The 15,558-nt window shown below is 34.8% G+C and overlaps 1 protein-coding gene across 7 annotated transcripts in view; it reads right to left on the bottom strand.

Moving 5' to 3' along the window:
- The window catches only part of VPS13B (vacuolar protein sorting 13 homolog B), a 426,582-nt gene that overhangs the window by 370,467 nt on the left and 40,557 nt on the right, over window positions 1–15,558 (bottom strand). For 6 of the 7 annotated variants that reach the window (XM_064392805.1, XM_064392810.1, XM_064392794.1 and 3 more), the window contains exons 4-7: window positions 13,220–13,343; window positions 9,015–9,182; window positions 7,700–7,881; window positions 4,550–4,724 (exon numbers count right to left, since the gene is read on the bottom strand). In XM_064392805.1, the coding sequence (XP_064248875.1) occupies window positions 4,550–4,724; window positions 7,700–7,881; window positions 9,015–9,182; window positions 13,220–13,343 (649 nt within the window). The remainder of the gene's footprint in view (window positions 1–4,549; window positions 4,725–7,699; window positions 7,882–9,014; window positions 9,183–13,219; window positions 13,344–15,558) is intronic. The other variant, XM_064392821.1, reaches the window with a different exon arrangement.

Below are 15,558 nucleotides of genomic sequence, written 5' to 3'. Positions count from 1 at the left end.
TTGACATAGTTTTAGAGAGTGAGACCAGAATTTGTCATCTATACCACAAGTTTTCAAGACTCCTTCCATTAAAGACCTTCTAAAGCTGTAAAATTAAATCTCACTAAATAGTCATATAATGATATTGTAGTTTCCAATTTTAAAATTAAATTCAAAAGTACTTCAAGTTAATCTGTGCTACTGCATAACCAACTACAAGTCAATCTATTCTCAAAAAAGCTGGTATCCATCTGTGAGTCAAAAGTCAAAATGTTGGTCATCTGTGAAAATCAGTAGAGATAGCATGCAGAGTAAAGCAAGAATTTCCCCAAAGATTCATGTCTAAGACTCGTGATCCAAACAGGTAGGTAAGGTAATGCATGTACAAAGAGCACAAATAGCTTTTATCTGGTTTCATCACCACTCTTACGGAACTCATGAGGGCTATTAAATACTTCAGAATTACTATAGGTAGTACAGGATGCAGCACTGCTACTGAAGGTGAACGTTATGTTCAATGACTCATTTAACTGAGAACAGAAATAGGCATATTCCAATTCTATTCGCATATTTTGAAGCTCAGAGATCCCATTTTTACAAGTTTCAGACCTTTTACTGTTTAGTCTAATTAGTCTTTAGCCTTTTACTCTATTTACTCATAAGTGAAGAAAGAGGAATAAAAAACACTCCTGAGAATTCTCTGCCAATGCTTAAGAGGCAAGGGCACCTCCTCCCACAAAGGCAGTGCAAGTGCCCTTTCTTCACCCAAGCCTCAAGGAGCAGATTTAAATCCAGAAGCAAATCTTGAAAGACATCAAATACAGAAGAGGTGCACATAAAATCTTGGAAACAGCCAAGAGGAAGAACTGTCAGCTGTAGAAGCAAAAAAAGTGATACTGATCATGACTCAAGTAGTTTAGTCTTATAGACTGCTGGTGGCAAGCACAAAAGAAGTGGAAGGCCTGGCAAAAACTGAAAAAAAGGTGGAGCTGTAGAACCTGGGTCATGCATAACATTTGGTCTGCCTGGCCATAAATTTCAGCCATCATTTAGTATACCCTTTTTTGAAGTACACAGAGATAACAGAAAAGTATGCCAACTAATAATCTGGATTATCATAGTTTTTAACATTTTGGAAAACTTTAAAATTAGCACCATTTTACCCTAGCTCCTCTATCTATATACCGTGAGACAGAAAATTGAAAGAGGAAGATATAGCTGTTTTCTATCACTAAATTAAAACTACTACAGCCACTATACAGTCACCAAACTTAAGAAAATCATGCACGCAAGCCTGATAAACAACACACAACATCCTCTAAACACTACAAACAAAATACAATGTAAATTCATTTATAACAAGGAATATATGAAAGTCTCAAAGTCTCTTGGCTTTGAACTAACTACACTAACCACTTAATCGCCTGTAAACATATCGGATAGCAAAACATAGTGACAAAAACCCCTAGGTTTACTTATATGAGTCTCTCAAAGGACAAAATGTCACCCTGCATCAGGTTTCTAAAGACATTTTGCCTAGCCATTCCTAGTGAGTTCACACTGGAAATCTTCCTCCATAATGCAGGGCAATGATTCCAGTTAAGAAATACATTTTTTATACATATTACAAAATGACAGCGTGACTGCATCTCACTGCTTGCAAATCAAGTTTGACCTTCAGAAATTTACTTTCTTTTAAAGGGTTTGAGATATTTATCTGTAATAGGAGTCTGGAAACTGGTATTTCTCAACATGAATCTGGAATTAACCCAATAGAAAATTACTCTCTTGGTATTTATTTATTTATTTCCCTATCTGTACATGTTTTCAGCCAGGTATGGGTGATCCATCCTAGCCTCTGGCTAATGAATACAAGTGCTGGCACTAGAGGAAGAAGGAAGGAATGCATCCCTGCTGGCAACAGCATGAATTTTCATCTCATTGAATCAGCCATGAAACTGTATGAGTGAAACTTATGTACATGCTTCAAGGACAGAGATGTTCATTCTTTTGTCACTAAATAATGTATACATGAAAATTCATTTTCTTATTCACAATTTGTCTGCTATAAACCAAAGAAGGTACAACTAAGACACTGGAAAAAAGCATAAATGGCATGACCATTTGAGCCTGTGTGTGGCAAAATATTGTGCAGTAAAGATATAAATGGGCTTCTAAAACTGCCTCTACATCTGTGCCTTGGCCATCCAACAATTGCCATCTGTCTTGTGCTCTGAAGGAGATAGTTCTGTCAAATACAATGATAATGTTAGAGCACAGCATAGTTGAACAAAATCTGTGTAGGAAATTACAGATTTCTTTTGCAATCTTAGTCTTATCACTGACCCTTCTGAAAAATCTTGTGTATAACAGTGTGGATTTACATTATATTATTTCTTTGTTAGATGGCTGTCTTATGAAAAGCTAGGAAGTCATACTGACAGTTGTTCAAAAGAATGCAAATGGGACTGACCAGCAGCAATTGCAATTCAACCTTCCTGAAGGCATACATTAAAATAGGGATGACAAGATGGACTGCCAAAGATTTTACATATATTTGGATGTAAGAATCTCAAATTTAATTCTAGATGCAAAAGAGCCTGAGTATTGTAGGCAGATGCCTTTTAACATTAATCTTTGCTTAAACCATATTTGTATCACCACATTTTCACACCTTAACCAAAAGAAGCCGAATAAAACCCGCATAGCTCTGCTGACTTCTGTCCTCTTCCACAGTTAAAGCTTCCTTGCAGTTTTCTCATACCCAGTTACTCTGTCTCAAATCCTTTTATTTTTTCATCTTAAAGTCATTTCTTACCCATCCCAGCTGTTTTTATATTGAGTCATATGATTTCTTTATTCTTTCTCTGTCTTTCCTGTATTCAAATGGCCCTGGTTGCCTTACTGCCTCCAGGAATGCAGCCACAAAATTCAAGCAACTCTAAATACATTGTCATTCTCTATGGAATAAACAGTTAGCCAAATCTGGGGGAAACTTCATACTAACAAAAGAAAGATATTCATGATACAGAGACAACCCTCTGTCTGAAAGCAAGGGCAATGTGGTGCTTCAGAGAAAACTTCTTGACACGTTCTCCTGTAAATAGTACAAATCATTGGTTAGATACAGAAAGTTATTAAAATACACACGGACGATTTTTCTAAAACTTGTATGCTTTTAAAGTCTCAGCAGAATATTAAGCCAATATTTGCACAATATTAATTACTTCTAATCATATGTCTTGTGTAATGAACTCATGCGTGCAATGCAGAGTTTCTAGTGCAGAAAACCCATCTTTAGAGAAAATGAGAGAACTATTTACAGATATCTTATTTGTTTTCTCAGTTCCACACAGCAGTAACATGACAGAGGATTCTACATCTGAAATAACAGTGGAACAATCATCTGTGCCAAACAACAGTGAGGGCCGTATTTGGAAAAAAAATTTTCACTGCTGTCATTTACCAATCATGTATCTATTTCTCTGAAACCAGAGAAGACAAAGACAGCAACACAGAATTAAAAAAAATTAAGTCTCCTAATGCAAATTAAAATGGTATATTTCTTTAACAGAAAAAAAAATTATTTAATAGTTTATACATAGCTTTAAACTGCTGTAATATTATAAATTTAAGCCGAGCTTAAGAGAGCTATGTCACCTTCAAATGAAATGTGAAGAATTTTTTAGGTGAGGTAAATTTATCTTCCTGTTCCCCCAGGTTCAAGTACAAATACAAGGTTCAAATACAACCTTGGAAAGATAACAAAAATTTCTGTCTTGAAGAGATTAAAATTAAAATACAAATCTCTAAATAAATTCACAGTATTTCAGAGTATGCTGAGTTGGAAGGGACCCACAAGGATCATTGAGCCCAACTCCAGGCCCTGCACAGAACCACCCCAAGAGTCACCCCATGTGCTTGAGAAGCAATGATGGGAAGCAATCACACAAAGAAAAAGACAATTCACCCCTCATCAGTGCAATGCTCCTGAAAAGATCCTGTTGCACTAAGCTACCACAAAACATCACATAGAAGAAGGAATACATGTTTTATGAAAATAAAAAGCAGTTGAGACGAGACAAGGTAAAAGGAGAGAACTGTGGGAAACAGTGCAAAGTAATATTTCCTTGCTTAGAACAAGTTCTGATATATCTATTCTCAATGACCATTTTCAAAGAAATTCAGAAGCACACTTTGGCTTTTCTCTTATTCAGCTCAAATGTGGCTGCTACCAGTTTCAAACTTGTTTATGGAAAGGTACCTTGATTCATGATATATTGACAGATAAATCCAAAGTACCCTACAGTGTCACAACTCCCAAAATGATCTTTTTACATCATATTAAACCTCAGTTTAATTAAGACCATCAGAATTCCTTAAAGAACATAACATGAAACATGTTAAAGCACTATATCCTTACCCAGCACAATGAACTGCCTCTAGCAAACTGCAGACTGACAAGATACTTGGCAAGAACTAGACTGGGATATTTGCATTTGCAAAAATGTAATACCAAAGAAATTAATGTTTTTAGCATTTCTTCTTACACGTTAAAAGCTGTACTTACCTGTGATGTTTCCCAACATATCTTTAGAGTGGCAAATCAAATCTTCACTTTCCCCATCTTTGAAGTTGCCTATTTCTCCATAATACAGAGCAATCCCAAGCTGCATTATCCGTATAAACATAGGAAGCTGCTGATCAGAGATTGAAAGTTTCAAACTTTCAACTAATGTGTGAATCTGTAACATGAAAAGAGAACAAAAACAAAGAATAACAAAGCTCTGTCATGAGTAAAGCCCAGTTTTAAACCATACAACTCTGTATTCATTTGGTATGGGCTTTTTATCTCCAAAAATTAGATTTGCAATACAACAGAAGGCAAAGGGCTGAAAAGAAAGTCTACCAAAAACATTCACTTGGGTTGTCACACAAGAGATCTTCAGCTGAAAAATTAAGTGTAACATGTTTTACACACACAGAAACATTTATGTATTTGTGTTTTAAAGTTATTGCTGAAGAACTTTCTCAAATCTAAGTGATGTTAAGAGCATTTAATAAATGCTCTTACAACATACTAATTTTATTTTCATTACAGAGTTTCTTTAAAATCTCTGCATGCTCTAACTAACCTAGATATCTAGATAAAATCTAGATATACTGGTTTTAAAATACAAGGGCTTTCATTTTGATTCTTTCCCACTCCAAACATTGTTCCAAGTGGCCAAGTAATGGGGGGAAGAATTAATTCTAACTGCAGTGCAGAAAACTGGTTCCTCTGAATACTCTGTTTCAAACGTGCAGTTAAGGCACCTTTCACTAAATGAAAGAAAGCTTTACAAGACTAAAATTGTTGGCATGAAAACTTATCCTTTTTTTAAAAAAAATTTAGCTGTAAAACAGCTGCATACTTCAAAATATTTTGAGTATGTGATCATTCTACAATGTCAAAGTCAAACAAGATAAGAAAGGCACCTTTCATTAAGTAAGAGCTGCATAAAATAAAATTATTGTGCCAAAACCACTGTCTAACATTAGACGTATTTTCAATTCCAGGTCCAGTTTCTAAATGTTGCAGGTGAAAATAATGGAAATTAAAAGTAATTACATATCAGTGTTGGCCTTAATCCAAACCAATTCAAAAGCTATGAAAAATTACTCTGTAAACAGTATAGCACATCCATGGGTAAATTAATATTATAGTGGTAAAATCAGTATTTGTATAAATACAAGCTAACTCTTTCAAATGTGCAAATTAATTAAGTCTTAGCCCAAGTCACAGAGAATGTGTAAGAACATCATATTAGCTTTTATCTGTTTACACAGACACGATTAAATATGTCAGATGTCAGAGTTATGCTATTTTTTTTAATTCTTTGAAAGAAAAAAGCATGTAAACTCCTAAGATACATTTTGGAAATTAAAAATTAATCCCTCCACACCAATTTTCCAAGGCCAGATGATTTAAAGCTGTTAATAGCAAACCTTTTCTGTGCAGAAGAACAACAGGATGGATAAGTAGTAAACAATTTCTTAAGATGTGGAAGGGGCAAAAAAAAAAAATAAAGGATTGTTTTGCCAGAAGCCTCTTTAAAGGCACACAAAGAGCACATGTCCTAGTGGAGGACAGGAACACTAAGCAGCATTGTAGGCAATGAATATCATTCCTCTGTGAGTGGAATTCAGCTGTCCCTCAGAAGATTAACTCATCTCCCTAAAACTGGAGGAAAACTCTAACCTTTGTGTCGAGTTAACTTCCAATAAAGTGTCAACACAGTGAGTGGATTTAGATTATTGAAAGGTCAGAGAAATGTCAGTGCTGCTACAAAGAGGTGGAGGCAGGACTCACATCCCCAGTCCATATCAGCTCATCTGCATCATGGTTGCCTCATTCCATGATGAATTTTACAAAGCTTACAACTCTAATAATTTTATGTGTGTTTTGCCACCTCCCCCCATGTACATTATTTTCATTCTAAAACTAAAAGTAGGAGCTGAGTGTGCCAAATTCAAAAGCATGGAAAAACATATCCAGGCACTTAAGAATGGTCCTCCTTTGAGAAGTTTTAACTCTATTAAAACTCCCTAAGATTAGTTTAGCCAAAACTTAGCAACAGACATAGTAATCAAAATTATGAAGATTTTGATTAGTAGTGTTCTAGCCCTTACAAAGAAACCAAAAGGGCATATGTCCTGGAAACCTCCTATCAAGACTTAAAACCAGACATGCTTTAGTAACTTAATAACACATACTATTAAAGTTCACACCAGCAAGAACCTCACAGCTTTGGAGAGAAAGATGAAGCACTGCTGGCTTTTGTCTTGAGCTGGAAAACCACTGTCCTTCAGTTACCAACCCTTCAGGGTGCTGAAGCTAAACTAATATCATTTGCAGCAGAGGCTTTTAAAAAGCTTGTAGCATCCTCAAATTAAATTTAATTCCATTAATGAAGTTGCTATATTTACTAAAAAGTAATAACAGGTTTTTTTGCTTCAGCCCTATGAAAAAAACCAGCTATTTCCAATCATTGGAATACATTTTTTCCATATTTATTTATATGTTTTATAAAATACATCTATTTCCAATCATTGGAATAAATATTTTCCAATCATTCCATAAATATTTTAGGCAGTCACTAAAAAACTGCATCTGATGACCCACAAAGAATGATAATATTAATATTAAGGGTAATAATAATAATAATAATAATAATAATAATAATAACAACAACAACAACAACAACAACGATGTGCCCCTGCTCCCTAGGAGCTGAGTTTGGCTTGCTAATCCATCTCACGTGGTTCACTGCAGAGTGTCAATCTACTGATGTTTCCTGTTATTCATAAGAGTTGGAGCTACATTTGAAACTATAACTTAAGGCAAAAAAATCCTTTCCATCTTATTGCAGACACCCTAAAGTATACCATTAGGGGTTTTTTTTAACAGAATATCTGCAGAATTTCTTTCCTCCCTTACAATTATGGGGGATTTTTTTAACTCCAGGAAAAATATGAAAATATTAGAGAGCATAACTTCCTTGCCTAGGTGCTGTTTCTGTACATAAACTAACTGCACCACATGAACAAAACAATTTAAAAATTCATTTAGCAAGACACAACAGTATTAGCTTTTCATTTTACTTAATTTTAATGGCTATTTTGAAAAGCCTCAAAACTTCACAAGTGAGTAGCAAAAATAATTATTTTGGATACCTACTTTAATAATTGATGGCATTTTGGAGTTGAGGTTATCATAAGTGAAATGCAGACGAGTCCTGAAGGAACACTTGTACAGCAGAGGTTCCTGGTAAAATTCAATTTTACCACTAGCATTTCTCTTATCAAGACATACTGTGCAGTCAGAAAAGTTGATCATCTTCCTCAGTACCAGATCAGTGGCTTTTAAAAAAAGTGTATAGGTTAAAAAAATACATTGCATATGAGAAATAAGTTGTGCATACAGGTTCTTAACTAGAAGAAAGCAATACAAGACAGTTTTTAAGTCATTATTTAAATCAAAGTACTTGCTTATGTGTCTAAAGAGGATAATTTCCTGTGTCAGGCTTTTTATGCTGAATGCATAGAAAGTGAGGACAAATTAGTTACACTTAATAAAAATTTTCACCCTGTCTGCTGTAACTTAGCTCTTTTTATAAAAGAAGAGTACTGTTTCAGGTGGAAGCACACAATTACTATCATTCTCATTATTCTCACAGAAATAGTTCTGCATATTATCCCCCAAAGTTTTCTTTTGAACCTTCCAAAAGAAACAAGAGCTTTTATAGTGATCTTAACATGAAATATATTTTGTGATTCTGTCATATTAGTTTGGAATTATTTTAGCCAGAACAAAAAAACAGGTTCAGGAAAACATGAATTGAATTCTGCACTCTACCTGAACTCTTGTGTGTGATCTTAGCACAGTTACTGTGCCCCAGTTCCACCTCTAGCCAATGTCAGTACGAGCACCTAGACTTAGGTGCTGGCAATTTAAGGACTGAAACTTTCAAACACTGAAGACCAAGATAAAGAGTCACAAGTTGGGGGCTTTCTTCCCCTGAAAACGTGAAGTGAAATGAATCATGTCTTGCAACTGGTATGCTGTGCTCACTACTGTGAGCAGATTTTACTGCCTCTCTTGCCAGCCTGTTCAGGGTTATAAGATCATCACAAACAAGTGCAATGGAACGTCTTAATGTGCTACTGCTCACTCACAAAACTTGCTTAAGCACTCACTACCAGGAGCAAGCACTAATTCAAATACCATCACAGGATGGCAAGTGTGAGCAGAGTACAACGCATCTTGTGTGACTATCTGTGATCAGACAAGGATGTAGTATGAATCAGTCTATGAATACAGTTGGCTCACCAGAATTAGGGTAAAGACAAGAGAAAAAACTGATTGGAAATCAAAGCAGACATAAATTGTCCTACTTCTGATAAAAAAGAGCCATTTTTATGGGACTTAATAATTTCTGTATGAATTTGAGTGCCTCCACAGTGATACATAAAACCAAAAAATATTTACTCACCAGAGATGTCCATAAATGCTCGATCCCAAAACTCATCCACTGTATAGCATTCTGCAGAAGTGATATTGACTGAGAGAACAATATCATCCTCCACATACTTCAATATGAGATTGTTGATCACAATGTTGACATTATTTACAACACGCCTAATCAAACTCTGAACATAACCTATAAATTAAAACAAATTCTTGGCAATGATAAGGAAGACATGATAAACTCATTTATTTAGTAAAAAAATTCATTATTTCAATATACTTATTATTCTCAACTTGCACTCTTTTAAAAAAAATCAAAATTTAAACAAACTATGTATCATTTTTACCCAATTAACATAACTTAAAAGTCTTTAATATTCTGTGTAGTTGTTAAGTCAGTCAGCATCCTAGAAATGCAAGATATCATTAAAAAATTTTAAAACTATGAATACAATAGAGCATAAACTAATTCACTTTACAACTAATTAAGAAAACAGAACACTACGGATTGCTGTAGACAAAGAATTTTAACAATTACTTTTTTACTGGAGAGATATTTAGAAATAGGTTTGGAAAAGTGAACGCCAGCTGCTAGGTTACTTTTCAAGTGTGCATATATTATGCCTAGGTGCTCCCTCATTTTTTTTACAAGTTACCTAAGCATTAACACACCTGGTATTTCTAATTCTAAAACCTCATATATCCACATCTTGTTCAGTAAGACCCCTCTGAGGTATATCAAAACCAATTTCTGTCAACAACCCAAATAGTAAGCACCTGCACTGAAGCCTGTTGGGAACAAATGCATTTACATGTTTTTACCATTTACATGGTTTTTAGATGTAATGTTATTGGAAAAATCATCTCACCTGGGAATTCACAGTATGTGGCAAACATTCATGTTTTTAACAATATCGTAAAGACGAAATACTACCCATATTCGTGTATTTCATGCATACTGAACCTAACTGTGCACCCAACTCACTTGTGCTAGAAAAAAGCAAGCCTTAAAATGTCTCTGTTTTCAAATTTATCACATTACACACATTTAAAAATACATTTAGTAGACACTATCAAGTTCTAGTTTGGTGACTGTGCTGTAAAAAGCTAGCTAATGATAGAGGCCTAAACCCAGAGGCTTCAAGAGCAGTTTTCTGAAACTTGCATTAAATAAAACTGTCAATTTTAATGTCAACAATTTTAATTCAAATTAAAAATTAAAATGAACATCAAAACATTGTCAGGTAACTAGGAAAATACTTAAGTTGCTACTTCCATTCTACTCTGCTTGTTCTAGGTACTCATCTTTTTCACACTCATATATTCACTTTAGGGTATGTGGAAAGTTTTACCATTACATAAGTGATTTTCTTGAGTTCCACAACAGCTGACATAGGAATTTTTTGTTTTTTCAGGATTCAAAATCCTCAATGACCAGAAAGAGGAAATCCAAAAATACAGTCAAATTCAATGTTTTCAGAGCTTAGTACTGTCAGATTTCTAACATAATCTGAATTGTTTTTTTCTGCATATCAATCTAAAACTAGTGGAAAATATGTGGAATAACCTGTTTTTAAGGATTTTCTCACTGACTCCTTCAAACGATAACATTTTTAGTTTATATGAACTCAGAAAACCAGATTTATTATTTCAGTAATTAAGGGGCATAAGAGACCCATATTCATCACTAGGGTGATGTAAACCAGCATGTAGATAAATAGAAAGCAGCACAGGGCATTTAGCTCCTTTTCCTAATTTCAGCCTAGAAATATTTTTGCAGACTATTTAACTAGCAACTATAAAATTATAACCAGTTATTTGACTATGATTTTAAAGCAAGCTACTAATTTCATTGAAAAAAATGAAGCTGTCTCTCCACAGCTCCAAAATTTCTCCAGTATTTTGCTGTCAAGAGTCTTTCAGGAAAAGAGCAACACCATTTTCATCTGTATGTCTTTTTGGCTGAATGCATTAATAGAGGAAGCACAGCCCTATCTTCCAAAAAAAACAGAGGTCACGGATGTGCTAAAAACTACCTATGAAGATATTTCCAAGCTAGTGGTACAGCATATTGTTGGAAGTATCATACAAAAAAAAACAGCTTCCTGATTAAGTTTAGCTTCAAGTACACTTGAAGCAGATTTTCACATGTGAGAAACAGTCTTACAAGAAATTGTAATTCCTACAATTCAAAATCAAGTAATAAAAACATCAGCAAGTTCATGTATAATAAAGGGTTTGTTGTTTTTTCATGTTTGGGGTTCGGTTTTTTCAAAAGGGTTTTGTTTTAAATAGACGTGGGAAAAAGCAGGTAAAGGTTACTTACACTCCTGTGATTTCTAAGAATAACACTGTGGGCATCTTTGCCACTGAAATATAGGTGTTCTATGGTACATGAATAAAACTACCAGAAAATCTGTAGGGCTAAATTGTTTCCTGAGGTGAAACACAAAGTCCACAAGTGTGTTTTTTTTCAAATTGTCCAGAACCCAGAAGGCTGCACTGAGCATTAAGTGCTACAAATGCAATTTAAAATCCAACACTCCAAAAATTTTGTATCTCTGTAGTCATACAATCAATACCATCAGAGTGGACACATCTAAACAATTTAAGTTTAGCAGGAGTCTGTTGTTGCCAAGGCTACATTTTTGGCTAAACTTTGCCTCTGGAGATTAATCTCCAAGGACACTAAACCAAAAAGACAAATAAATGTTTTTTAAAATACAGCACTAATATGACACACACATCCTCCAAGAATGTAAAAAAAAAAAACCCAAACAAAACACTAAGCATAGGATTCCACATCTTACCAAAATTCAGGATGTACAAATTAAATCTTAGGACATTTTACCACATAGGTAAATCTATACTAAACAGTGCTATTTCTCCCCTCAAAACCCAAACCAAAGCCACCTGTATTTACAATTTCATTATTTATAACTATTAATACAACTGTATTGGTACAATTTCGCCACAACGGGGTAACTTACAGAAATCCTGTAAATGTCACTAAAGGAATATATTCACACAATTTTTGGGTAGCTTTTGACTTTTGTTGTTTGCAGATGCGACCCAAAGAACCGATTCCACAGAGCTGCCACAGCTGAAGCGCTGTCCATGGTAGGAAATTGTTTCCCCCAATTCCAAGTTTACTGGAGTTTATTGGATCACTAAGCTCTAGGAGACTCTCCAGCCCTGGCTCCTCAAGTACTGATTTCAAAGCAAGATGATACCACGTAGCACATGGTATTACACACACTAACAGTCAATGTTGTCTTTTGATTCAAGTCAAGCATAAAGTTTCTGTTAACAAAAGACATCAAGAAAGCCTCACACAAAACTGTATTTTTAACCTATCTAAAAATTACATGACCCAAGACAGCAAACTGCAATTCATTCCAGTACTCTCCAATTTTGCTCTTCTGCATGAAACATCTCATATCCAAACTCAGAGGCAATAGTAATCAGATACATAGATCCTTAGGCATTTTTACATCATAAAATTTCTCCAAGTTCAGCATCCAAATTCCATGTTCACACTGAAATTCCATATCCAGGAAAAAATACTGATGAAAATCTCCACTAGTAGATACAGTGCTCAATAAAAGTCATTAATAAAACATGAGAGAGTTTGGGGTTTTCAGCCTGAGAAAGAAAAGTCTCCAGACAAACTTTATAGCAGCCTTCCATTACCTAAAGGGAGTCTACAAGAAAGCTGGAGAGGGACTTTTCACAAGGGTATATACAGATAGGACAAGGGATAATTGTTTTAAACTGAAAGAGGGAAGGTTTAGATTAAATAATGGAAAGAAATTCTTTATTTTGAGGTAGTGGAACAGGTTGCCCAGAGAAGTTTTGTTCAAGGCCAGACTGGATGGGGCTTTGAGCAACCTGGTTAGGTGAAAGGCATCCCTTCCCATAGCTGGGGTTAGAACTAGATGATTTGTGAAGTCCCTTCCAATCCAAGTCATTCTATGATTCTATGATGCTACCTTGAACTATAAATGAGTTATGTGAATTTAAGATTTTGATTAAATGGAAAGAAAGGTTATCAGCATTAAACTACTCTTTTTATTATTTGGTTCTAACATACAAGTATTTCACTAACCTTTGTGATTTGTAGGTAGACAAAAACATAATAATCTAACTTAAACACTGTGGTCCTCTGAATAAACTTCTGTATTTGAGTTAGAGAAAAATATCTAACCAGTTTCTGAAATTATGGGTTACCTGGAGGTAAATCAGGGTCAGGAGAAGCAGACTGCTGAACTCGTCGTGATTTTACTGCTGATTTCAAGCTTTCTGTGGTACTGCGGTTTGTGGAACTGGAACCACAACTTTCGTGGTCTTCCTGCTAGAGGAAAAGAAAGCAATGAAGTCAACCAAACAGAAAGAAAATAAATGTGGGGAGAACTTGGTAAAAGGTTCTGTAATTTCTGTTACTGTTTTTCCATTGATTAAATCCTGTACTACAGAAGTTGACACAAAACAAGCTGGACAACATTAAATGAATACTTCCACTAACTTTGGTTTAAAAAAGAAACCTGTCCTTTAAATATTTATTTCAACTGAACATATTTCTTCTAGCTCCATTTCTGCTGAAACATTCCTTCAGAGACAGAGCCCTGCAAATTACCAAAACAAGTATGAGAAACTACTTAATTGTATGAGCTTATATGCCTACTCATGAAACCACCTCAGATGGTTCCAAGATGTCAGACTCACATCCTTCCTAATACCACTAATTGAAACTGATTCATAAAGCTAAATATTTTTGCAGACTTCTATAACAGTAAAACATGACCCCAGAAAAGATAAATGAACTGAGGGCACCTGCTCCTCTTGAGCTTCTACATAGTTCATTCAACATAAGGAATTCAGAAGCAGAAACATAGCTCATAATTCCAGAATGTGATATAAGCCTTTCAAGATGAGATTTGCAGACGCATGAAAACCTTAATTAGCTGAATCTAGGATTTTAAATACACCAGTAGTATTCCCATTACATTCCAAAATGACAGCTTAACTACAAGGCTCAAGTGTAAGAAAGCCAAGAGAAGTAATGCAAATATTCTTGTAAATGTATGAAAAGAACAAGTTAAAGAGGATGCAAACACACCTTTTTACCTAAACCAAATTACTTTGATAGACATAGTCTCTTGCACAAAAAGTGAAAAATGCTTTCTGGGTCATGCCACTGATCATATCACACAATTTGTTCATAAAAAGAAGCTTTGGGGAACAAATGTCAAGTAACACAGTATGATTTATAATATTCTTAAGTCCTCTACACATGAAAAGCAAGCAGCTTAAACTGTACCGGATTTTTATACAGGACAGATCATGTGTTTCTCCACATGCTGCCTGGCATTCCTAATAATCTCAGAGAAATTACAAAAGGGAATCTTCACATTACTCGCTTTTTGATGTGGATTTTTATTTCCATTTAAAAAAATTAATACATGCAATGATACACTTCAAATGCAAGTCTACAACTTCAAAAGTAACTGAAGAATTTTTTTCCTTCCACTCTGTACTTAGAACAACAAAACATGGAAATTCTCTGATAAAATGAAAAGACCATTTCACTAAGAAAAAAAGAAAAAAAAAAAAAAAAAAGAAGAGCATTAGCATCTTAGTTGGGGGAAAAATAAGGTTAGAAGCTTTAACTCATTTGGGGTAATTGCCTAAGATGGAGAAATTCATACAGTAGAAGACCAGATGATAGCTTCAGAAAGAAGGATGAGTTACCATAAAGGATTTGAGATTTTCCAGTTACTAATATAGGACTGAAAAGCAAGTGGTTGGATGCTTTTTGTTTTATGGTTATTTGGCAATTTTAGTCATACAGGAAAGTCTCATTCCAGTGCATAAAAACCCCATAACAGGTATTGAAAATCAGCTCTGTTTAGAGGCCATTTGTTTGTTTTCTAATCTCTGACAAACTTCTGATACTTTTCATCAAGGAATGCAAGTGTCCTGAAGGCTCTCCCTGAACTTAGAACTGTGGAGCAATTTCAGTAGCAAACCACCTTTCTCTTCATGTTTGCTTTATGAGAGCTTCAAGCTTTCATTAAGCCCAGCATGATGGAAGCCTCTTCATCAGCATATATTTTCTATTCAGCAGAGCCCAACTCTCCTTCCTCTCCAGTTTACTGAAAAAACTAAGATCACACACTTACTCTAAAACTTTTGAAATAACTTTTAGATATATTTTTTCTGGGAAACCAGTTCACATGTAGCACAGAAATACTTTTTCAGGTAAGCCACTACACAACTATTTATGTTTTGGACTTGAAGAAAAGCCCAAGCTCAATAACCACATTTCCTTCTTACCCAAGCTCACTCAGGGATTGCACAGAATGCTGTGCTGCAACTTTTTAATGACTTGGTCTGATAGGATCACATTACACTTGACTTTTAATATTTATGTCAGCTACAAAATAAAGAGAAGGGGGGAGAAGGGAACGGGGAAGTTCTTTTTCTGAAGTGTTAACTCTATCAAGCCTGATTACATTCAAGTCTAACTTTTCTATCTACACACTGCTATAATTATGTTCAATACATGT

This window comes from Passer domesticus, chromosome 1, assembly GCF_036417665.1.
Source record: "Passer domesticus isolate bPasDom1 chromosome 1, bPasDom1.hap1, whole genome shotgun sequence".
In the NCBI taxonomy this organism is placed as follows: Eukaryota; Metazoa; Chordata; class Aves; order Passeriformes; family Passeridae; genus Passer; species Passer domesticus.
Note: the sequence above shows the minus strand (reverse complement) of the source record. Positions and strands in the feature narration are given on the sequence as shown.